At 53.9% G+C, this 25,056-nt stretch overlaps 1 protein-coding gene across 7 annotated transcripts; it reads right to left on the bottom strand.

Annotated features, from left to right (window-relative positions):
* Positions 1-2,438: 2,438 nt before the first annotated feature.
* Positions 2,439-24,844, bottom strand: CDC45 (cell division cycle 45; the record flags this gene model as incomplete). Of its 7 annotated transcripts, none has more annotated exons than XM_082668260.1 (18): positions 2,439-2,503; positions 4,030-4,106; positions 5,421-5,539; positions 6,030-6,113; positions 6,188-6,326; positions 11,504-11,665; positions 12,309-12,407; positions 12,577-12,708; positions 13,949-14,068; positions 15,092-15,142; positions 15,994-16,055; positions 17,091-17,139; positions 18,256-18,311; positions 21,683-21,829; positions 22,637-22,774; positions 23,876-23,968; positions 24,621-24,680; positions 24,794-24,844. In XM_082668260.1, the coding sequence occupies 18 exons, from the start codon at positions 24,842-24,844 to the stop codon at positions 2,439-2,441; spliced, it is 1,704 nt and encodes a 567-aa protein (XP_082524386.1). The 7 variants fall into 7 exon arrangements, with proteins under 7 accessions (XP_082524386.1, XP_082524389.1, XP_082524388.1 ...); XM_082668263.1 differs by having other exon boundaries at positions 13,955-14,068; XM_082668262.1 differs by having other exon boundaries at positions 15,997-16,055.
* Between the last annotated feature and the right edge of the window lie 212 nt (positions 24,845-25,056).

The raw sequence follows: 25,056 nt of genomic DNA, 5'->3' as shown, positions 1-25,056 counted from the left end.
CCATGCTGGGAAGGGCAGGGGAAAACTCCACTGCCAGAGGTCAGGTGGGAGGAGCAATGCAGCTCCAATGCAGCTGACCCCACTGCCCACTACCCCTCCCCAAGGCCCACCCTAAGACCTAGCCCCCCTAACCCGTGTCCTCAGTTCCTGAACACGATTTCTGGGCTTTTCCCACCAACATAAGTGCTGCCCAAACCACTCTGCCACCTCTTGCCCGTGGCCCCAGGTGCCACACCTAGGTGGCCATGGCCCTCCAGCCTGCCTGCTCCCCTGGCACCCGAGCTCTGTGCAGTGGTCACAGATGGCCTCAGCCACTTGCGTGAATGGCTCTCTCCTTGCCAGAGGACAGAAATGGCATCCTCCTTGCCTCCAGATCCCCTCAACCCTTGCAGGTGTCCTGGGGACAACTGGGAGGGTGGGGCCAGCTGATCCCACGGCTTCCCTGACAGAGAACTCTTGCTGCTCCGAAGACTTTGGAGGTTGCTGAAGCCTGTCCAGCTTGGACCTTCTGCGATAGGACGTGGGCGAAGCTGACCCCAAGGCCCCTCAGCAAGCCCCTCCCTTCCTGAATTGGGGCCCCGCCCTTGCTATCCCTGCCTGACTCGCCTGATGGTGTCTGCCATGTGCCCAGAGGTGGGGGTGCCTGGACAGGCAGGTGCTGGGGGTAAGATGATGGACGTGGAGGGTGGGCCTGGGAGGGGTACATGATCAAGAGGGTGGACTTGAGATGCTGCCAAGGCCAGTGGACAGGAGGAAGTGGTGGGAGGGTGAACCGAGCCAGGTCCTGGCTGGCATCAAAGTGGTCAGTGGAGGTGCTGAGGGGCCTGGCCTCTGCCCACTGCTGTCCAGGGAGCCTGGAAGCTGCCCCCCATGATGATTTCCTGCTGGGCATCGGGGTGCCCAGGGCACAGGATCAAGGTCCCTCTGGACATACAAGGCTCAGAGAACAACCAAGCCCTGGCCCTGTGACCAGAGCCAAGATTGGGGCACCAAACCTAAAATAATCATTTTATTCCATTAAAAACACTGTCCCTGCATCTAAAACTATGTCCATAACTTACAATCTAAATAAAAGCCAGTTAACATAAATAAGGAGAAGGAGGTCACTTCTGAGGAAATCAAACTCTGGAAAAGAGAAAAGAAAAAATAAATTTCAAACGATTCTGATGGTTCCCCAAGTCAAACAAACTGCCCAGGCCTTCCCACTGCTGTGCTGAGCGGCTGCTTCTGAGCAGCCCCACCACTGACAGGTGGTGGGTAGCACCCGCCGTCCTGTCTGCTTGAGTACCTTAGGCCACACGGCTCCTGGCACCTCCTCCCCTTACAGACCCTGCCTGGCAGATTGTCCAGCCTTGGCACTGCCCCCAGCACGCTGCCCCTCACCCTCCCAGGCTGGCTCACCTGGTGCCGTCTTGGTGGCAGCTCGCACATGGCCCTGGGATCATCACCAAGCAGGCTGCAGGGAGGGGTCTGCCTCAGATGCCAGCCCCACTGCCCGAGACCCCCATTTGTAACCTTTGATTTAACCCTCCCCCCCCACAAAGGCCCTTGCTGAGGCCCAGCCCTTGAGACTCAAGGGGTGTCAGCCCCAGTTCAGATGAGGACAGGGGGGCAGCCTGGTGAGGCTCCCCACAGACGTCACATAAGACCCAATCTGCCCCCAGAGCCCTGTGCCCCCCGAGAGAGGGGCTGGGGGAGGTCCCTGAGGCTCCTAGGCCATTCTCAGCAGAGCCCACCAGGGCTCTCACACTCCCAGCTCACCAGGGACGGGGGACGGAGGAAGGACCCTGGGCCGGCAGGAGGGACCCCCCACACCGGAGCCTGGACAGGGCCCGTGTGACACAGCCGCGACTCCAGCCGGGGGTCAGGGAGATGCCGGGCAGGGCATCCGCTGTTGGGGGCCTGGGCTGAGAAGGGGTCACTAGACAGAGCAGGTCCCCGGCCCATTTCCCGAGGGCCCTTGAGAAAGAGGTGGTGTGTGAGGCACAGGGGACAGCGCTGGCGGGAGCGTTGCACTGCACTGTCACAGTGACAGCCGCAGGCGTCCAGGCTCACATAGGGCCCATGGTTTATAATTCCCCACTGAGTGGCTGCTACCAGCTTGGCCTTCTCAGAAGTCCAGCACATGAGAGCCCAGATAGACACCCTGCGGGCTCCAGCCCAGGGCCTGACGCTGGGGCGAGGGCAGCCCCCGTTCCCGGCCACACCTGGCGCCTTGTGATCAGAGGAGGGTAAACGCAGCTCCTTCTGAAGGGATCCCAGGAGCTTAATGAAATTAGATCCCTCAAAGTGGCCCATTGTGGTACTGCCACCAGCCTGGGGACAGGCGTCCCTGGGAACAGGCGCTGGACCCCATCTCCGGCCTCAAACCCAGGTAGAAGCTGGGCTTTGTGGCAGGGCCATGGGAAGCCACCAGCACCCCTCCCCCATGACTCACCCTAGGACAGGAGGGACACGAGTGCGTCCAGGAACTTGCTGCGGTCCTCGGCTTTCAGCTCAATCACTGAAGTAATGAAAGGAAAACATCACTGGGACGGGAGGAGCAGGGACAGAGCTGGGGGAGGCCACCAAGTACCAAGTTGACTCCCGCTGCCCGGCGCCCCAGTGGCGACAACCCCCTATCACATTCCAAAGGCGCACTTGGCTCCCTGGTGGCCTGGGGTGCTCTGGATCATGAGGCCTATTTAACCGGTCTCCCTGGCTGCCCTGTCGGTGCAGCTGCGACTGTGGTCTGTGGGCAGGACCCTCGGGGCAGCCAGGGGACCAGCGGTGACACTCTGAACACCACAGCCCTGGCAGAGAGGCCTCCCTCCCACCCGAGCGGTCAGGCAGGAGGCGGCCTTCCATCCTGTTCTGGCCAGTCTCTCAGCTTTGGTGTCTCTTCCGTAGAAGGGGACATGGTGCAAATTGACCCATCTCTGGGGGCCATCAGCCTCAGACAAGCACGGGGCCTCATCAGACAGGACAAAACCAGCCAGCCTGGCCCTGCAAGCTGTGGGTACCTCAGGCCTCGACTTCCTCCACACCCCCTGCAAGCCGCCCACCCCTGGGGGAAGCCAGCAGCTCCCGGCCCTCTAGTCTTCCCCACGTGGGAAGCCGGGGCATCCTGCAGGCTGGCCAGCACCGCCTGTCTGCCGTCTCAGGCATGAAACAGGAAGTGGGGGGCTGCTGCTGGAGGGGTCCCCCCACCACGGAGCCACAGCCTGAGTCGGCCCGGCAGGAAGATGCCAGCTCTAGACTCCAGAGGCAATGGGGTGAAGGCGGGTCTTGGACTCAGAGACTGGTCCTCGTTAAGGCATCAGTGGTGATGTGAGAGGTCCTTTCTGAGAGGTGGGCGCTATGGGCTGAAGGTGCCCACCTTGCTATGGTGACAGCCTAACCCCGGCACCTCAGAACGTGAGTGTACCTGGCAGTGGGCTTTTACAGAGGTGATCAGGTCACATGAGGTCACTAGGGTGCGACCTGATTCGGTCTGACTGGTAACCTTATAGGAAGAGATCAGGACACAGACATACAGAGGGACGACCACGTGGAGACACAGGGAGACGACGGCATCTACATGCCTAGGGGAGAGGCCTTGGGAGGAACCAGCCCTGCTGACACTTGACCTTCCAGCCCCCAGAACAGTAAGAAATGCATTTCTGTTATTTCAACCCCCCACTCTGTGGTGCTTTATTACAGCAGCTGGGGCTCACTAACACAGGGGAAAAGTGCCACACATCTGAAGACCAGAAAGTAAATATGGCCAAACATGCCATGTTCCACACTGGCATCCGGTGGCCTACAGGTGTGGCCCCCCCAAAGCCACCATGCAGCAGCGTCAGGGCACAGTGGTGGCCAGACCCCCAAGCTCCTTGGTGAAGTGATCTCAGGGGCTGGATCCTAAGGCCAGAGCCAGGTATGCCTGTCAGGGCCCAGATGGGGTGCAGGGCCTGAGGCCAGAGGACTGCTGGCAGGGCACCCCCGGCACTTCCCTGGTTCCAAGGCCAGCACTGACCTTGAAAGGGCCTCAGTGCGGCGGACTCTTACCTGAGAGATCGAAATGGTTATGCAGTGTCCGGGAGTTGGTGCCCTCCGCCGCCTTCTCAAACGCCCGGCCAAAAAAGCTGGGGACACACAGAGGCACATTGGGGGCTGTGCCTGCAGTGGACCCTCCCCGCCAGGGACACACCAGACTCCTCACTGGCCACAGCCCAGAGGCCTCAGCCCACTCTCTGGACGACCACTGCCTCTCACTACTGCTCCCATGTGAGCCCTTCTCAGCCCTCAGGTGGGCGTGTCCCCTGGTGCCCCCCCAGGCACCGTGCTGGCAGCTGGGGCAGGTGAGAGGCAGAGGTTCCATGGAGCCGTGTGGGGATGGGTCCTAGACACACACAGCAGGTGGGACCAGGGATGAGGGGCCCACAGGGCGGTGGGGGAACAGGAGCTCCTCGGAGAGCAGCCTGGATGGAGCTGCCTCGAGGGAGGTTTGGTGGGGACAGTGGGAGTGTGGGGAAGGGGCTCCAGTGCCTGTCGTGGAGAGCAGAGGGCAGAAGGCGGGCAGAGGAGGGCAAGTGCTCCCAGCCTCCACGGCCACCCTCACAGGAGACTGTGCACGGCCACCGAGCTCACCGCCAACTGGCCCAGCCATGCACAGACTGGCAGCCCGAGTGAGGACACAGGCGGCTGCGGTGCTGCCTCGGGAACCCTGGCTGGCTCCCACCCATGTAACTTTGGATCTGAGACCCTCGAGGGAGCTTTGGAAAGCAGCCCGGCAGCAGGGAAGCACTCGTCTCAGAGGCCATTGTCTCCCTACTCACGGCTCAATGGCCTTTGCAGACGCAGAAGGTGGTCAAAGCTCACAGTGGCAGAGCTGGGACCGATCCAGACCCAGGGTAAGACCCAGACCTGATCCAGATTTTCAGTGCAAACTGTTTGCTCCTCAGAGGAGGGTTCAGGCCCAGGGAGGGCTGAGGGTTTTGCCGCGGCCGCAGGGCCACGCACCTCGCCGCCCATCCTGGGTGTGTCTGACCCTGGCCGGCCCTCCTCAGGGAGCTGGATGCCCTTGCCTGGAAGCTGGACGCCCACACCACACCTGCACCCCCCACCCCATGCTGGGGTGGGAGCTCCCAAGAAGCCTCAGGCTACTCACAGGGAGGAACCCAGGTTACCTGGAGCCCAGAGACGTGCCCTCACCGGTGAGCCCTGTGCACTGGTGTCTGTCCTGGGCTTTCAGCATGAGGCCCCAACTGCCCTGCCACCCTCAGGCTTGCCTACCTGCTGCACCTCCCTGCACTCTGACCCTGCTCAGTGCATGCTTGATGCTGTCCCACCCTGCAGCCCACGTGTGTAAGCCCCACCACCCTGCTTCATGGTGGAAAAGGCCATCCCTGGCCTGGCATTAAGACCGACCCCCCATAGCCCCGGGCCCCAGGACTCACTTCTTTCTGTCGGAGCTGTCGGTCTCTGGGGGGATGCCCACCATGGTTACAGTGCCCTGCTCCGCGCTCAGGGGGGCGGCCATCACCAAGGGCAGTAGCTTGCAGCGCCGGTTCTTCGTCTGCAGAGGGAAGTGCACCTCGGTCACAGTGCCCAGGAGCCCCAGTCCCTCGCTCCCCAAAATCCTCCAGGGACTCCCTCTTCCCAGAGACACTCAAGTCCCCACGCAGCTTGCCCCCAGCCTCCTGTGCCCCTGGCTGTTCCCTCCCTCACCTCCTTTAGGTCCTAACACAGTTGTCACCCCTCCAGGAGGCCCTCCCCAGCACCCCCCGCCCCGCCCCACCCCGCCTGCACTGAACATGAGCCCCAGCCCTGCGTGCTCTGTGAGGCGCCCCCCCCCCGCCCCGCCACTTGTCCAAGTGACCTGGGTGGTGAGTGATGGCACGAGGGCTGGTGGGAAGTGGAGGGTTCAGGGCTCAGCGGAGGAACACAGCTCAGGAAAAGGGAGGCACCTGCCAGCCCCTGGCAGGTGAGCAGCCCCCGCACCCCAAGGCCAGTGTCTGGCACCAGCCACTGCCCCCCACCCCCGGCTGCTGTGTTCCCACCCTCACCGAGCACACGAAGGACTTCAGCAGGTGCTTGCTGAGCAGGCTCAGGGCAGCTGGCCTGGAGAACAGCATAACGTCTGGCGTGCCCTGCAGGGAGTGGGGGTAGGTGGTCAGGGGGCGGCCAGCAGGCGGGGCTAGGGACGTGTCTGTGGGGAGCTGACCTCCATGAGGGAGCAGTAGAGGAAGGGCCCCTGGGAAATGATGAGGTTGGTGCAGAGGCAGCTGGCGATGGTCTGCTGTGTGGCGCGCAGCTGCTGCTTGGCGAGCTCCAGGCCGCGATACAGCTTGTCCAGGTTCCCCCTGAAACATGGCAGGCGCACGGCTCCATCACTGGCCGCAGACCGGACACCTGGTTTCTGGGTCAGAGGGGCTGTGGAGCCAAAAGTTCACTTCCCTCCCTCCCCAGCTCCCTTTCCGGTGAGAGGAAGGAATAAAAAGTGTCTAAGCCCACAGCGATGGACAGGAGAGGTGCGGGGGGGTGGGTTCCTGCTGGCATCAGAAGACCAGAGACTGGAAGCCAGCAGAGGTGCCTCCTAGAAGGTGCTGCAGGGCTCTGACTGGAGAGGCTTGGGGGGGCACTAGGGATCGCGCCACCAGACAGATGGATTTTTACCCTTCCCCCACACAAAGGAGGGTTCCGTTCTGAACACATTAAAATGAGCCCTCTATGGAGAAGTTAGGTCTTCGAGCAAAGCCTCTGCACCCAGGAGGTAAGGGTCCCAAAGTGTCACATGGGCTTCCCACCCACCAAGATGAAGTGATGCCTTCCGGCCAGCAGGCTTGCCAGGCTTCCACAGCCTTCCCCACCCCCCCCAACCCCTTGAATGTGGAGGACCACCAGACATTTGAGAAATGCCTGTGGCCTGAAAAACCAGCCCTAGTGGAAACATAATTTGGAGACCAAAAGAAAGCTTAAAATGAAGTCTAATTAGTATCTTCAGAGAGATTTGGGCAATACATTCGTAAACCAAGAACAGGATGCTATGAAAAATGATCAGAAACCAGGAAGTATTTGTAGAAAGTAAAATGGTTGCAACAAATAAAAAATTCACTCCAAGTCAAGAAAACCTTCCTTACCACAAATAAGACAAACACATGGAAAATATAAGGCAAAAATCAGAGACAGAGAATCATTCCAGGAAGTCTAGAAAAATTAAGAAACAGACATATGTGTGGGGGGAATAGTAAAGGCAGAGTATGAAAGCATTTCCTCAGACTAAAAGGGCTCACCCAAAACCTCAGTCTAATGCATGAAACAAGATCCACCCCACACACAACTAGACATTCTGGAACACTGAGAATCAAAAAAGATTCCGAAAGCTTCTGGTGGGGGTGAGGGTGCATTTACAGAGAAACAAAAACCAAAATGGCTCAGACTTCTCATCAACACCACTGGCTGCTGGGAGACAGGCAACAACCCTGAATTCTGCATGAGCTAAACCAGCAATCAGATGAGGGCAGAAGATACTGTCAGATGTGCAAGAACTCAGAATGTTTACCTCACATGTGCCCTTTCTTTAAAAGTTGCTTAAGAATTATGTTCTAGCAAAATGGGGGAGTAAAAAAAACAGATGAGGATCCCAAGATGTGCTGGGTCCACCCCAGTGGCACAGTCTGGGCCGCCAGTTGTGGCGGCGGGTGGCAGGACTAGGGAGCTGGAGCTGAGAACAGAGCCCCAGGCTCTCCTGGACAGAAGGGGCTCAGGGAATGAGAGCTGGGAAAACCAGATATGATAAAGGAGGCAATGAAGAGCTCCCAGGAAAACAAAGAGCTGAGCCAGAAAGGAATGGGATCACCGCACATTAGTGACTCTGGAATATTTTATTAGAGCAACCAAGTAACACTATTTATTGATCTTCATCTTTGAGAATCAACCTACAGCCAAAGATGAGATGACTCACATTCTGTTCTCTACCCCACTTTTGTTAACCTTGAACATGAGAAAGTATTTTCACATCCTGGGAGGTATGGGGGAGGAGAAAACGAAGGATGCCCAAACCCTTTTCTTACCAACTAGGGAGACAAGAGATGCTGGTGAAAGAACAAGACCGAAGTATGTTAAGGTTACAAAGGAGCTAAAAATAGTGGCACAACTGTACCAACAGGAGGGGAAGGCGCACAGAAATGGGATGAATGCTCTTTTGTCACAGCAGGAAGTCAGCAGACAATGGCTAAGACTGGCCCATCAATTCTGAGAGGAGGCGGAAACAGTCGGCAGTATAGTTTTTTGATTTCTCCATATTTCTAGGTAAAAACAGAGCAACTACATTACAAAACCAAAGACCTAGGACCTACATTTACAACACAAAGAATGCGGAACACCACAGACCCCAAACTATAGGCAGGTGGGAAGAGACCCTCAACTGGCCACCAGACGTGTGGGAGGGAGCAGAGAAGCAGAGACCTAAGAAAGGTGAAACTCCAGGCAACTGGGGACAGTGGCCAAAACTTAAGATTTTTGCGCCACGCAAGAGAAGGTGAGTGTGAGGGCCATGGCAAACACCAGAGGGCTGGAGCAGGCTAGCTCCCTGTACCAGCCAGAGCTCCTTTCCACTCTGGGCCCCTTGCTAAGGAGAGACGGCTACAAGTGGAACTGAAACTGGGCAAGAGAAGGACAATTCAGAAAAGGAAGGCAAAGGCACTGATCAAACACACTGGGATTGTCATGGAGGTTCTAGCCAGGCAATTAGTAAGAAAATGAAATAAAAGGCAGTTAGATTGGGAAAGAAGAAGTAAAACTATCTTCATCTGCAGGTGACATGATCCTATATATAGAAAATCCTGAAGAATCCACTAAAAAACTGTCAGAACTAATAAACAAGTTCTGCAAGTTTGCAGGACAAGATCAGTATACAAAAACTGATTGTAGTTCTATGCAGTAGCAATGAGCAAACCAAAAATGAAATTAGTAAGTTGATTTACAATAGCATCAAAAAGAATAAAATATTTAGAAATAAATCTACTAAAAAGTGTACAGTTTATTCTCTGAACTATAAAACACTGTTGAAAGAAATTAAAGAGGATCTAAGTCTATGGAAAAACATCCATGTTCATGGATTAGAAGACTTAATATTGTTAATATGGCAACACTCCCCAAATTGACCTATAGATTCAATGCAATCTGACTTCTTTGCAGATATTAATAAACTAATTCTAAAATCCACGTGAAAATTCAAGGAACACAGCATAGCCGAAACCTGCTACAAAACTACAGTAGTCAAAGCAGTGTGGTACTGGCATAAGGTTAGACACATGGATCAGTGGGAGAGAAGTGAGAATCAAGAAATAAATTCCCACATGTATGGTCAACTGATTTTCAACATGGGTGCCAAATTAATTCAATGGTAGAAGAAGTCTTTTCAACAAATGGTGCTAGAACAGTCAGATGCCCATATGCAAAATAATTAAGCTGATCCCTTCCTCACAGATACAAAAATTAAGCTCAAGTGAATCATACACCTAATATAAAGGCTAAAACTATAAAACTCTTACAGAAAACAGAGGTGTAAATCTTTGTGACCTTGGATTAGACAATGGTTTCTTAGCTATGACACCAACAACAAAAGAAACAAAAGAAAAAATAGATAACCCAAACATCATCAAAATTAAAAATGTGCTTCAAAGAACATCAAGAAAGTAAAAAGACAACCCACAGGATGGGAGAAAATACTAGCAAATCATGTATATGTTGAGAGACATATTTAGAATATACAAATCAGTTCCTACAACTCAGTCATTAAAAGACAACCCAATTTGGGCTTCCCAGGTGGCGCAGTGGTTGAGAGTCCGCCTGCTGATGCAGGGGACACGGGTTCATGCCCCGGTCCGGGAAGATCCCACATGCCGCGGAGCGGTTGGGCCCGTGAGCCATGGCCGCTGAGCCTGTGCGTCTGGAGCCTGTGTTCCGCAACGGGAGAGGCCACAACAGTGAGAGGCCTGTGTACCACAAAAAAAAAAAAAAAAAAAAGACAACCCAATTTAAAGAGACAAAGGACATACATTTCTCCAAACAGGATATGCAAATGACCAATAAGCACATGAAAAACTGCTCAACATCATTAACCATTAGGGAAATGCAAATCAAGGCCACAGTGAGACCACGTCATACCCCTAGGATGGCTGCGATCAAAAAGTCAGACAGTGACACGTGTTGGTGAGGATATGGAGAAATTCAAACTCTCATACACTGCAGGTGCGGATGTACAATGGTGAAATCACGTTTTGGAAAACAGTCCAGCAGTTATACAAAAGGTGACACACAGAATCACCACATGAGCAGGCAATTCCACTCGCAGGTATATACCAAAGAGAGAGGAAAACATGTCCACACAAAAACTCACACGTGTGTTCACAACATCATTTTTCATCACCGTTAAAAGGTGGAAACTACCCAAATGTCCATCAACTGATGATGGATAAATAAAATGTGGTCTATCCCTATGATAGAATATTATTTGCAATAAAAAGAAAGGAAATTCTGACACATGCTATAACACGGATAAAACTTGAGGACATTATTCTAAGCAGAAGAGGCAAGGCCATAAAGGATCACTTAATGTCTGAGTCCATGGATATGAAATGTCCAGAATAGCAAATCTATGGATACAGAAAGTAGGTTATTGGTTGCCAAGAGCTGGGGGAGATGGGAGATTTAGGAGGCGATGGCTGAGGGGAGCAGGGTTTCTTTTTGGAGCAATAAAAATGTCGTAAAATTAGATAGTGGTGATGTTTGCACAACCTTGTGAATATACTAAAAGCCACTAAATTGTACACTTACAATGGGTGCGCCACAGAGTATGTGAATAATAGCTTAGCAAATCTGTTTAAAAAAGTGTGCTTGGAAATGGACCAGGAAACCCCAGAAAGCAGGCGCCTCCACTTCTAACACTCTGAAGCTGGAAAAGCTGTGTGAACCATACCTCCCCCGAAAAAGTCAGGAAGACTAAACTCACAAAAAAATGAGCAACGATCAAATCCTCTCAGTTATCATCAGGAAAAAGAACAAGGAGGATAGTCTCCCTCTCAACAATGAAGGTTAACTAGAAAGACACGCCCCCAAAAGACCAGAACTGTAATATTCTGTTTCAAAACAAGCTGAAAGACATTAAAAAAAATAGTACATCTCAGGAAGTGAGATAAGAAAAAATTAGAAGTCAAAGAAAAATAATTGAGAAATGAAAACTAAACTAGAAGAAACACAGGAATGAATAAACAATAATGCCTGAAGGGGTATGGGAGGTGAGAAAGAAGAAAAATTTTTAAATCAAAAAGAAAGAAGAAAAGGATTCCAAAGAACATGACACATACTGAAGACGGGCACGTGTCTCGTGCGCCCCCAGCTCAGGTGGACTGTGATCTGGATTCCTGCAGACACAGTCACCCCCATGCCTGGGGGCCCTGTGACCTGCCTCCCTGGCAGTGTAGGGCTGAGGGCCGAGTGGCCGGTGGGGATGGGGGCCCACGGCCAGGCCCACTACCTGGAGAGACTGTCCAGAGCCTGGATGAAGTTATCCGTCCCAGAGCCGTCTTTCTCGGGGCTCTCCATTAGCGACATGGTGGCAAAGACCACATCACTGGCCAGGAACTTATGCTTGAAGCCAAAATGGATGCTGAAAGTCTGGATGCGCATGTCCTTCATGCTGCAACGGGAGGAAGTGACACGGCTGTCGTTCTGCACGTGGCCGAAGTGTCCTCGAGTTGGGGTGAGCTCTCACACAGGCCAGGCCAGCACTAATGCTCCCTCCCCAGCCCCCATTGATGCTTGCAGCTAGCCATTCCCGTCAGAGAATGGACGGAGTCAGGAGGCCGACACACCAGCCTTCAACCAGGGTGCTGAGCACCCGGTACAAAGCTGTCAGCCCGTCAGGGCAGGGCATGAGCTAGCTGTGTGTGTGTGTGTCAGGGGGTGGGTACGGGGATGTGGGTGTGGTCCTCTCCTGCCTGCGCCCCAGGGCGCCAGGAGCAGCCAGGCCCGTGTCCCTCCAGCAGCGTCAGAAGACCCGGTTGGGCAGAGCTCGCCTGAACCTGGCCCCAGTGGGCCCTTCCAGGGTCCAGTGATGGACAGTCCATGTTGACCTCAAAGGTCTGCACCTCGGCCCCAGGATGTAAGGATTCTACACTTTTCAGGCACCTTAAATCCTAATTTTAACCCAAAGAGAACTAAAAACTTCAGGGAAGGCTAGTCAGGTCACAATCATCTATGCGTTGTTTTCTGCATTATTTTTAGAATGTGATTAAAGCTGAAACCTTGACAAAGCTTAATCCAGAGAAACATGTGTTTACCCAAATTTATTGGCAGACTCTTCAATCATCTCCCGCAAATTCTCCTTCAAGGAGACGTCCATGGACTGAAACTTCTGCTTCACCTGTTTCAGGGGGAGACTGGGAAGGAGGAGCACCAGTCACAGGAGGCGTGATGCCACGGCTGATGTCCCGGCCTGGCCTTCAGACCAGATTCTGGGATCGAGTGAGGAATGTGGGATAGAGCAGGAGTGGGGGCTTTCCCCCAGGGGAGGGGGGCCATGGGGGGCAGGCCTCGGCGCTCACTCACCCCACATCCGCGAGGAACTCCTGCAGCCGCTTCTGCCCGTGAAGAGACCAGAGCTTGAATCTGGCCGCGGTGTAGCACGTGTTACACAGGCTGTCGTGGAGGGACCAGTGCTGATAGAGCGCCAGGCGGAGGCTGGGCCCACGGTCAAGGAGCTGTGGCTGCATAGTGACCCAGGCCCCCGCCCTGGGACCACCACCTGTATAACCAGTCAGCCCCCCCGGGGACCTGGAGCTCTTCGACCTTAGTTTAACATGACCCAGACAGCTTGGGAGATGTGGACACACAGCCTTATCCGGGGGCCCCTGTGGCCACACAGGACTTGGGAGGCACCACTGGGCGTCGCCAGTTCAGGCTGGCCTCCCACCCGCTCCCCGCGGGCTCCACCTGCCTGGGCCTGTGCTGGGATCCCCTCAACAAAGCCTCATCCTCACTCCACTCCTTGACAGGCTCTTCCTCACTCCTGGGGCCACAAGTGTGGCTAAGAGGATGGTCCTCGCCCACGCCGAGGGTCTCTGGGCACGCGGCGGCCTCTGTCCTCTGTGATGTCCCTCCTGCTGGTTGGGCCCTGGGGCCACTGTCCTCCCTGCCCGCACCCCCAGCGCACCCCGGTCCCTGGACGTCACGTGTCAGGACCCAGCTCCTGGTGGTCGCCCCCTCCCGGAGCTTGGCTGCCCCACACCCGGCACCTCTTCCTAGACTTGTCGTGGGCACCCCCACCTGACCCGTCCAAGCCATGTTCACTGGTCCCCAGCTGTTCCAGGGCAGGCACAGGCCGGCCCCACTCCTACCATCGCTCTACCCGCCACCAAAGCAGCGAGACCCCTGTCACAGCTGCCACAGCCTATCCCCCCCATTCGGCAGCCCCAGGACATTCAAGTACCAGGAACCAGCTCCTCCACCTGCACCCGTCCATAGCTCCAACCCCTCCCTGGAGCTCACCTCAGGGCTTTTGCAAGGCCATGGGATTGCCCAGGCAGCCCTCCCTCTCCTGAGGGTAGCTGAGTCTCCCCTCTGACATGGCCTCACCAAGCCTGTCCTGAGCCCTGCAGCCGGCCCGTTGGCCCGGGTCGCCCCCTCGAGGCGCCACATCCTCCTCGTGAAGTGTCACTCTCTAATTGCATCTGCTTGCTGCTTCCCAGCCCGCTCGGCAGGAGTCTGCAAACCCTCTCAACTGCCTGAACCACCGTGGCCCCATGTGCACTTGCCTGTGTTCACCCAGCACCCATGCACCCTGATACACGTGATGCTCCTGAACATGGCAAAGCCATGGACGAGCCAGGCAGGGCCCACGTCCAGGACTCCTGCTGCACCCACTGGGCCCTCTGCCCAGAGCCTCTCGTCCCGGGGATGCAGGGCTGAGCTGTGAGGATACTCGTACTCGAAGGAGATGCGCATGCAGTCGACGGAGAGCGCATGTTCCTCGTCCTCATGCCGGTGGTTGTGCCGGGACACGTGCCGCTGCAGGATGCCCACGTCGGTCACGTACTTCATCCTGGAAGACAGCACGCAGCCTGGGGCCCCCTCCGCCCCTCCTGTCCAGGGCCCAGGACCCCTGCTGCCTCTGCAGGCAATCGAGGGCCAGGCTCTAGCCTCATCTGCCACCCCTGTGCAATCTCTCCTGGGCAGCAGCTGCCCCGCGTCATTTATTTGAGGCCCCCTAGGGTGGGCACAGAGGGTGCATGGCCCACCTGCCAGCCACGGTCAGTGGACAGACCCCATAGTGACAAGATGCCCAGCACAGGAAGTGTTGGCGAGGAGAGCAGGAGAAGGCAGACCCCGTCTAGGTCCACTTGAGGGGCCACCCAGGCCAGCATGGTGCCCAGCGTTGTGCACCTGACACCATCGGCAACACAGGAGGGGAGCAGGCTAGGCCCAGGCCGTGAGACTCGGGACCCTCCAGTGGGCAGGGTGGGAGGGGCAGCTACCGGGGCACAGGGGCCTCTGCAACCAGTGCAGGCGGAGGCTGTGCCAGGAGGCAGGCACGGGGCCCTTGGATGGGGTTACAGTTCCCACCTGATGGCACCAGAGCAGCAGGAATGAGAGGGGCACCGGCTCCCCCGCCCCTCCCAGGTGTCTACATCCTGGAGTCGGACAGAGAGGAACAGCAAAGCCCACCCACCAAGGGCAAAAAGGGTTCGGGTCCACACCAGCCCTCCTTGCAGGCCTGTCCAGCCTTCCCCCAACCTTTGAGATCACGCCTGCCTGCCCTGGCAGGCCTCGGGGCCCTGGCCCCTCCTCCCAGCCCTGTGTCCACTGGGCACAGGGGTCAACAGACAACATGAGAGCCGGGAGACCGGGCCCCTCCGCTCATCTCAGGCTCCACCTGCTGGGCCCCCGAGGTGGATGAAGCATCCACACAAGGCCACACATGACTGCACCAGAGGTCCAGTCCTGACAAGGACCCAGGCCCAAGGCAGCCCCTCCTCAAAGGGCGCCGCAGGGACGCTGCCCCCAGCCCACCACTGCAAACCCGGCTGCGGTCGACCTCAGACAGCCCGGGGGAGCGCATCCTTACTGGGTGATCTTGTCTTGCACCCACTGGTCTGTTAGTCCAACAATGGCCCACCTGGAAGGAGAGGAATGGAGCCGTGAATGGGTGGGCGGCACTCACAGGCATGTCCTGCCAGCGTGGCCTGACCCAGACACTCCGCTGGACCAGCGGTCCCACCCTGCGGGTGAAGAGGTTCCAAGGCTCCCATTGCGGTGTCACTGCTGTGGGGCTCTTGGTTCCCAGCAGGGATCCCCTATGACAAGAGCGGCAGGCCCCACATCGCCTGTGTCCCGGCTCGCCTGGCCGCACGCCACCCTTGCCAGCTCAGGGCGACAGGGCACCTCTGGGCCTTGATGTGGCCAGTGCCTGGCCCTGCCCCAGCCGTCCTGAGGCTCTGACTCAGCACAGACCGTCACCTTGCAGAGGAGAAAACCAGGACCTAGAGCAGAATGCTGAGGGTGAAGCAGGCCAGACCCACACACTCCTCGCTAGACTCTGAGCCTTTAGTCCCCAAATCAACCGGCGTTCAGGAGCGCAGTGGGCCACGCACCCCCGCTGGAAGCCCCAGCAGCAGGCTCAGAGGCAGGCCAGCGGCTACTCCTGTCCCAGAACTACCCCCCGCCAGGGTTGCAAAGATGCTTGGCGACAGCAGCCTTGTTCAAACCTCACGCTCAAACTGATTTGGGTAGCAAGGCTGGGCGGGTCAGCTGGGAAGGGTGGAGAGGCCCAGGCCCCTCCCTCAGACCCTCGGCACCCCATGACACTCCCCAGTCCCCCCAGGAGTCTGTGTGCAGCCGGGGGCCCCAGTCAGGAAGACGACCAGGGCCTGCACATGTGCAGAAAGGGGCTGCACCCGGCACTCCCCTGGCAGTGGGGACCCGCCCTGGCTGTGAGGATGCAGCTGCTCATAGGAGGGCCTCACGCACCACAGCATGTCGCTCAGGTCCTTGGACATCATCCACGCCAGGTCAAACATCACCATGGCCGACTGCAAGAGAGACAGGCTTAAGGTCGGGCAGCCATGCTCACGGCAAGGTCAGGATCGTGCTGCCCGGGGCCCTGGGACCATGCGAGCAGGGTCTTTCCCACAGGGCTGTCTGTGGATGAAGTATCCAGCTCCCATGAGCAGACGGGCTGGGTCCTGGCAGGAGATGGGAGGATCAGGGTCTGACCAGAAGACTCTAAATCCCGTTTGCCCTGAGACGTTGGGCTTCCTTCAACAGCGCCAAGGAGACTAGTTTCCGCGGGAATTTCCAGCATCTGAGGAGCCGGGCATCCGTTCCTGCCCACACCACCCACCCCTCCTGCGGCTTAGGATCCTCCACTTGCCAGGGCAGAGAGACGATCCCACAAAGGGCAATGGGGCCTTGACCAGAAAAGGGGCTCTGGAGATCTGTGCTCAGGGTCCAAGGCCCCAGAGCCAAATTCTAATGCTAAACACAGGATGCTTTACTGGAAACTTATTTTCTAGGGGTCCTCAAGGCCCTGAGCTCTGCTCAGTGATGCCAGAGTCGACACACTGGGTTTTCTGTACGAAACTCTTCCTGGAACACATATGCTGGTGGGCCTGTGTAAGTCCAGAGTTCTACCTTCTTGCACAGAGACTAACAGACCTGTTCTGCACTTTTTTTTTTTGGCCACGCAGCATGCAGGATGTTAGTTCAAACCCAGACCCCTGGCAGTAAGAGCGCCAAGTCCTAACCACTGGACCGCCAGGGAACTCCCTTGTTCTGTACTTTTGATCATGAACAGAAATAATAGCTGCTGTTCCTTGAGTACCTCTAGGTAAAAGGAACTGTCCCAACAACTGCCTCTGGAGTGAGGGCTGCTCTCTTCCTTTTACTGAGGAGGAGAGGCTCAGAGAAGCTGCATCCCCTGCCCAAGATCACAAAGAGGAAGCTGTGGGGCTGGAATTCATACCAGGCCTTCGTGGCTCTAAAACCTGTGCTCATTCCTCCTCCTGTTTTAGGACAGTGACCCCTAGAGTCCAAACGTGACCAGGATCCCACCTATCTGTACTTACCGATGTCCCATGATATTCGTACTGCTCGTAGTCAAAGAGTATGTCTCTTCTGTAATGACACAAAACGCGGGTCTTCAACAGGAAGCAGAACAGGAAGACAAATATTGGGAAAAATGCTAAAACTGGACGGTACCCAAGAAACGCAACTGAAATAGTTTGTTTTCACTTATTGACTCTTCAAGGAGTGTAGACGTACAATGGCTGGGAAGGGAGTAAACGGGCTCAAACCTCGTGTGGCTGCAGAATATGTGAAATGGCACAGCCCCAGAATCCCCTGCAAGAAATGATCCCCAGAAGGGAATTCACGGAACAAGCAAGACAAGACGGGCTCTGCGTGCAGCCTATGTGTCACAAGGGGATGCTGGACCCAGCCTCCAGTTCACAAAGAAGGGGAACCGGCCAGTTGAGCACTGGGCAGTTGATAAAGGCTTTTGGAACCATCAGAACTATGATCCTATTAAGAGGAAAAATGCAAAATTAGGTGTGATTATGTAAAATGTGCACAAGTACAGATAACCCAGGAAAATCAACCCAAAGCCAGAATCTCTTCCTATTAGTGAAAGTGGGTTATATTCAGTTTTCTTTCCTTACACTTCCTGAAATGGTTTTACACTGTCCTTCCACGGGGGTTGGCTGGGGGCACAGCAGGACGGGGGCTGGGTACTCAGACCCTGCTAGACCTCCAAGGACTGTGTTTAGCAAGGAATTCCCAGCTCTAGAGCACTGCTCCACGGTTTGCCTCAAGCTAGAATAACCTCTCCAATGTTTTCATTTTAAAGCACTTCTGTTTTTTAATTTGCAACAGGAAGAGAAGGTGTGTGTAACTTAGTTTCCTTTTCATACTTTTTTCCTATGAAAAGTTTTACACAATTGCCATCTCTTGAATTTGTAAATAAAAGTATCTACATTTAGAAAACTATGAAAACAAAGGACCAGGGCCCTCACCCCTAATGGATGGCATGTGCTTGGGAGACCTTCAGGCCAGGCCCGGCCTTCGTGGGACCAGAGGGCGAGACAGAGGGGCCCTGAGCTCCTCCGCAGTGCAGGGCCACCCGCTCAATCCTGCAGACACTGGCGCAGAGGCTCTAAACCGAACATGTGATCCTCAAATAGAAAAGAAAGGGGCATCGCTGACCCGCTATCCCGCTGCTGGACGCAGCCTCACCTCCGAGCCTCCCATTCTCTTCGCTTCCTCCTCTTCAAGGTTTGCTCCGCGATCTCCTGATCCACGACAAAGAGAACAAACGGTTGTGCAAAGGAGCCAGGAACTCACCCCACAGCCAGAGAAGGTTCTGATCTGGCAGAAGGCACAGGGCACGAAGCCTGCTCCTGGGGAGGGAGGCGCTGAGGGGGCAGCTGGGCCCTCTGGCCCATCAGCACTGCGGGTGCGTGGATGTGGTTGGCCGCCCCCCCCACCACCACCACCCTGCCAGAACCTGCTCAGGCCACACCCCGAGCCCTTCATCCCAGCACGGAGCAATCCACCAAGAGCCCGCCACTGCCTCCTGCTGGCTTTCCCACCAGATTAAAAAGAGCTCACACTTCTACATCCAGACCCCACCGTTTCCAGCGACTATTCTGATCTCACAGGCACAACCTCATTCAGTTCCCACAACAAAGGCAAGGGGGTGGGGGGACGGCAGTTTTAAAAACTCGCTTCTGGAAAGATGATGTACGTGTATTTTTCTCTATACATTCATTAAATATACTTAAAAACACCAACATCACATATTATAAAAAAAAAAGATTCTGAAAGGTGAAGAGGAAGGCTGACCAGCCAGGGATCCTGGGACCTGAGGGAGGTCACAGCATGAGTTCCCTGGATTTTCTTTTTTGTTCATATATCCCAGACTTGGAGCTGAAGAAGCCGGCCACTTGGAAACACCAACAGGTACGAAGAAAAAACTCCCCAACAAAAGCCAAAGAACCATGAAGGAACAGCCTCGGAAGACAGGAAACTTTTAGAGGATAAGTGCTTGACTCCAGGACCACCCCCTCCAGCCCAGCGCAGGCCGCATGGAGCCCAGCCTCCCCCGATGAACACCTCCCATCTGTAACACCTCCTCCTTCTACCTGTGCACTCCCTACACCCTCGCCAGGGTAGAGTCAGAGGCCAGGCAGGGAGCCTGGAGCTTCCTTACCTAGTGGTAACGCGAGAAGCTGGGTCAGTTGTAGATTGTTGGTTGGAATGTAAAATGGTACAGCCGCTCTGGGAAAGGTTGGCAGCTTCTTAAAAAACTGAACACATAACTACCACACAACCCAGCAAATGCACGCTTGGTCATTCATCCCAGGGAAACGAAGACTCGTGTTCATACATACAAATCTGCACACAAATATTTATAGCAGCTCTATTCACAATAGCCAGAAACTGGAGACAGCCCAGATGTCTGTCAGTGAGTAACTGGCTAAATTGAGGCCGGCCACACCATGGAACATACTCAGTAACTAAAGGGAACCAACCTGATACACCCCAAGGCCTGGCTGAACCTCCAGGGAATTATGCTGAGTGAAAAAGCCAATCCCCAAAGGTTATTTACTGTATGATTCCATTTATATAATTCTTGAAAGGACAAAATTATAGAAATGAAGAAGAGTATAGTTGTGGCCAGGAGCTAAGGAGGGGGTGGGGGCAGGAGGGAAGTGGTGTGGCTATAAAAGGGCCACAGGAGGGGTCCTTGTGGTGACGGAAATGTCCTGTGTCTTGACTATTTCAGTGGTTGTGATGTTGTGCCATAGTGTTGCAATATGTCACCACTGGGGGAAACTGGGCAATGTATGTAAGTGATTTCAACTCATTTCTTACATCTGCATGTGAATCTACAATGATCTCAAAGTTCAAAGTTTAATTTAAAAAGGCAAGTCATGGTCCTGATGAGGGAATTTCTGGGGGATGATAGAACTGTTCTCTATTATGATGTGGTGGGGGTCACATGGCTTTATACATTTGTCAAATCTCATTGAACTGTACACCCGGTGAATTTTATTGAGTAGAAGTTATACCTTAGTAAAGTTGACTAACAAAACCCCCAGGGCCCAAGAATTCTTTGACCCTCCCCACGATGCACAGTGGAGTCCTGTCCCCTCCCCTCGTGGCTGTGGAACTCCAGGGCTGATCAGGAGGGCTCAGACAGCTCAGTATCAAAAAAAACCCAAACAATCCAATCAAAAACTGGGCAGAAGACCTAAATAGACATTTCTCCAAAGAAAACATACAGATGGCCAACAGGCACACGAAAAGATGCTCAACAGCACTAATCATCAGGGAACTGCAATTCAAAACCACAATGATATCACCCCACGGCTGTCAGAATGGTTAGTATCAAAAAGACCACAAATAACACATGTTGTTAGGATGTGGAGAAAAGGTAACCCTCCAACACTGTCGTTGGGAACTAAATTGGTGCAGCCACTATGGAGAACAGTATGGAGGTTCCTCAAAAACTAAAAATAGAGCTACCATATGACCCAGCAACTCCACTCCTGGGCATATATCTGAAAAAAACAAAAACACTAATTCAAAAAGATACATGTACCCCAATGTTCATTGCAGCACTGTTTACAATACCCAAGACATGGAAGCAACTTCAGTGTCTGTCGACAGATGAATGAATAAAGAAGATGTGGTGTGTATATACAATAGAATACCACTCAGCCATAAAAAAAGAAAAAAAAATGGAATTCTGCCACTGTGACAACATAGATAGACCTTGAAGTATTATGCTAAGTGAACTGAGATGGAGAAAGATAAAAAATAAAATAAAATACCATATTATTTCACTCACACATGGAATCTAACAAAACAAAATAAATGAACAAACAAAAATAAACTCATAGATACAGAGATTTGTTACAGAGGGGAGGGGGCTTGGTGGGTGGAGGACATGGGTGAAGGGGATCAGGATCCAGCATATGGTGGTAGATGATAACTAGGCTCATGGTGGTGAGCACTTTGCAGTGTACACAGATGTTGGATTATAATGCTGTACACCTGGAACCTATATAATAAAAAGAAAGAGCTCTAAAAAATCAAAGATTAGAAAATAAAGACTAAAAGTTGGCTGGAAAATAGAACAGATAAAGAGCCAGGCAAGAGGAAAGAAATCTCAGAGTGGGTCTGAGAGGTCCCAATCAGACGATCCAAGACTCTAGAAATAGCAGGCAGGTGAGGAAGCAGGACACCCCCCCCAGATGGACAGTGTCCAGAACATCCCAAACATGGCCCTGAAGGGCTCCTCCCAAGGCTCTGGTCAGGCCAAGGATGAAGGGAGGACCCCAAACATTCCAGAGGCAAATCTCAGCCTGCACACCAAGGACCAGGGGCCAGAGGGCATTAGCTTCCTTACAACACCGAGCACTAGAATAATCTCATCCCTTGTGTGGGGGGAGCAGCGCCTCCCACCTGTAATTCCACATCTCGCAGAAGCCACCAGTGCTGGATGCTACAGCTCAGAGAAGTCCAGAAACCTGCCTGAGGCCACACAGCCAGGGGATGGCAGAGCACAGAGTTGGCACCCACACCTGCTGCCTCCCATCTCTGACCTCGGGGAGTGGTCATTTCCTCAAGACCGTGTTGAGAGGCCCAAACCCACCTCCTCCACCCGTGCGCGCTTCTCGGAAGGCTCTGACCCCTCGTCACTTTCGTTTCCCGAATGTTCTTTATCCTCCTCTTCATCCCTAAAAATGTCGTCATAGGCGGGAACTTCAAGGTCATCATCTTGTTTAATGAGCAGTTTGATCTAAGATTAAAACAAAAAGCAATCAATCTCCTCTGTCATTCATGGAAAACTAACCATCACGTTTTCTCTCGCAGTCTTATTTCTTGATTGGCCACAGCGAGCCGCTGGAATCTGCATGCTATTCAGTGCACAGAAACTACGGGAATTTGAAAACTACCTACAGTCATTAAGTTTGGAAAAAAACTTCCTCTTAGGCCACATACTCAGCCAACAAAACGAATGCCTTGTACCTCAGCCTTTGACAGAGGACACGGAGATCGGTGACCTTGAAGCGAGCAAAGCTCCTGTCTCTAAAAGAGGCCCTTCACGTGAGAGTTTCAGGGCTGATGCTTTGTTACTGTGGATGCATGCCCACTGCTGACGGGTCAAAGAGCACGTGTGACAGAGCCATGGCAGGCTCACAGCAGCCTCACACCACTGTCCTGCTGGTCCCCACACCACCCTGGATGGGCAGAGTGCATCCTAGCCCCATTTATAGGGGAGGTACCTCTGAGGTCCCACAATATTCAATAAGGCTGGGCTGGCCTGAGCTTGGAGTGCAGACTCAGGGCAGGTTCTGGTCCCTACACCTTCCAGGACAAGCGAATTCCATACACACCCTCTGAGCACCTCCAAGGTTAGGTGCCATGTTTCTCATCAAAGATGGACAAGACCAGGTTCTGTCCTCAGGCTGCTCCAGCTCTTATAGGGGAGGTGGACACGGGCCTTGTCAAGAACACCAGGCATCACATTGTCCGCAGCATAAAAGGGAACAGACAGACGGACAGGAGAACTCAGGGGAGACATGGGCCCCGAAGGCCGGCTTACCTGGGCATCATTGTACACGTTCACGACATTGACTGGCCTGTGAGTGTCACACACGAAAAATACGGTGTCTTCATCGGGTTGAAGGATATCCAACAGGTCCACGTTAGCACCACAGTTTATGAGGATAAAATAGTGGAACTGAGAAAAGGACGGGGACCCTGTGAGTAAGCGCGTGGGGGAGGCCGTTTGTCTTCAGCACTAGGCCCGAGTCCTGCTGAGACACGCAGCCCCTGACGCATGGCGAGGCGCTGACAGTGAGGGGCTCCAAACACGGCCACAGCTGGCCTGTGCAACTGCTTTAACAACTCCATATACCATTTCATTTCCACCGCGACATTGTGAGGTGGGTTCCATGCCTGTCCTGGCTTCAACGAGGAGCAGGCAGAGGATAAGTGTGCCCGAGTCTCAGGCTTGGGGTCAAGAAGGTGATGTGGATGGACCAAGAGTTCAAATGCATAACCGGGTCTCTTCTGATCTGTCACTGTACTGTGAAAAATTGCCTTTCTGTGCTAGTAGCATGGCACAGGATTAAATTTCTATCAAGTCCTAGGTAGGCCACACTTAACAAGCACCTAAATATTAAGTTAACCCTTTAATTACATCCTATCACTATAGAAAACCCTTTCCTTATAAATATTGAACTGGCAGAGGTCCCTCTCATGATGACAGGAGCACCGGGTGAGGACTTATCTCTGCCAGACAGTCCTAGATGTGGCCAGAAACTCTAGGGACCCTCTTCCAGACTCCAGTCTCTCCCTGTGGGGCTGTGGGGTCTCAGATGTCCCATCTCTCATTATAGCTCCATGCAGAGGTGGGAGGAGGCCTGGCCTCTACTGCTTAAATTTCAAAAGGAGACGGTATGTTCCTGAATTTCAAGCTGGAAACCTGGATATGTTTTCTTGGAGAGATAAATATGAAACAGTAGTCTAATCTAAAGTAATTTTTACAAGGCCATATAAAAAACAACCTGCCAAATTCCAAGCACCTTACGATGAAATGTATCTGCAACACAAGTTCAAAGTTAGAGGCTGTCCATATTCACTATCTCTATTTTGTTGTCAATTTTGTCTCCACAATTTGAGGGTAAGTCACCTGGACATATAGCTCACTTTTCTCTTCCGAAGAAAGTCGGTAGTTAGAAATACATGCAAGCTATTGTATACATAGAAAGAATGCTCAGTGTTAAGAAGTTGTAATTGAGTAAAAAAAGCCAAATATTCTCAAATGCATCTCTCATACCTGTTCTTTATGCTCAAGAAATGCAGTTTCAAGTTCTTGCCACCCAGAAACTGGAACCAGCGTATACTGCACGTGGTCACACTGGAACAGGGCCTGGAGAGAGATTTTTTTTCAAAACCTATTGCAGCTAGGATGTCTGCAATCTACCTTGAAATGCACTTTAAAAAAAAAAAAAGATGAGAGACAAACAACACGTGATAACCTAAGGTTAGTGAAATATTTATGTCAGCAAGTAGGTGATGGGGACATGAATGTCCACTGAATCATCTGGTCAACTTTGCTGAAAATCACCAAAGGAAAACTGAAAAGCTGATGGTTTTTCTATGTTTTCTGAGAAGTAGTTCCTGACCCAAGGGCCTCTGACCAAAGCTCATGTAAACCTTGCACCATATTCAAAACCGAACCAACGATCTTCCCTAACAGGCTAAAGAATCGAGTATCTCCAGAATCGCTTATGACACCACTGTGCCCTCGGCTGTCAGATTCCTCCGCTTCAAACCCCACACGTGAGAAGCCGCCACAGGTCTACGGATCTCTCGAATGCAACCATTCTGTGTCCAGGTTGCTACAGAGATACTAACTAGTATCCCTGCCTTTTACCTAGTTCCCCTCTAACCTACCCAACGCCGTCCCGCCAGGGAAGCAGCCTTCTGAGTCCCCGCCCCAGGACGAGCTCTCGCCCGGGATGGGGTCCTCGCCCCGCTCCTCCCCCGCGCCCCCCGCCCGCCCAGCCCGCGGGCCTCACCTGAAGGATCTTGCAAGCGCACAGAGCGTCCACGTCCGAGGCCACGAAAAGAAGGACCCTCTGTCGGGGGAGAGAGGGCTGAGCGCGGCGCCCCGAACCCCGGCCTCTCCCTCCCCCACGGCCGCGGGCCCTCGTCCCTTCCCCCAAGCCTCGGGGCCCAAAGAAGGCTTCACCTGGCTCTGGAGCACCTCGTAGAACTCCTTGCGGAAATCTGACACGAACATGGCTACCGCGGCTAGACACCACCCTAGCTCGCGCAGAAACCCCGCGAGCCCGGCGACGGTCAAGACTCCCGCCAAATCAGCGCTCTTCCGATTGGCCCGGGGGCCAACCAACAGGGACTCCGTTCCCAGCCTTTCCTCCTTTCTGATCGGTCCACGCTGGGGGCGGGCACTAGCGCTCCGCCATTTACGGCTGGAATAGTCCAGCCCGCCCT

Source organism: Grampus griseus, assembly GCF_964374135.1.
Source record: "Grampus griseus genome assembly, chromosome: 12".
Lineage (NCBI taxonomy): Eukaryota > Metazoa > Chordata > Mammalia > Artiodactyla > Delphinidae > Grampus > Grampus griseus.
The sequence above is the reverse complement of the archived record's forward strand: the minus strand, read 5'-3'. Positions and strand labels throughout refer to the sequence as shown.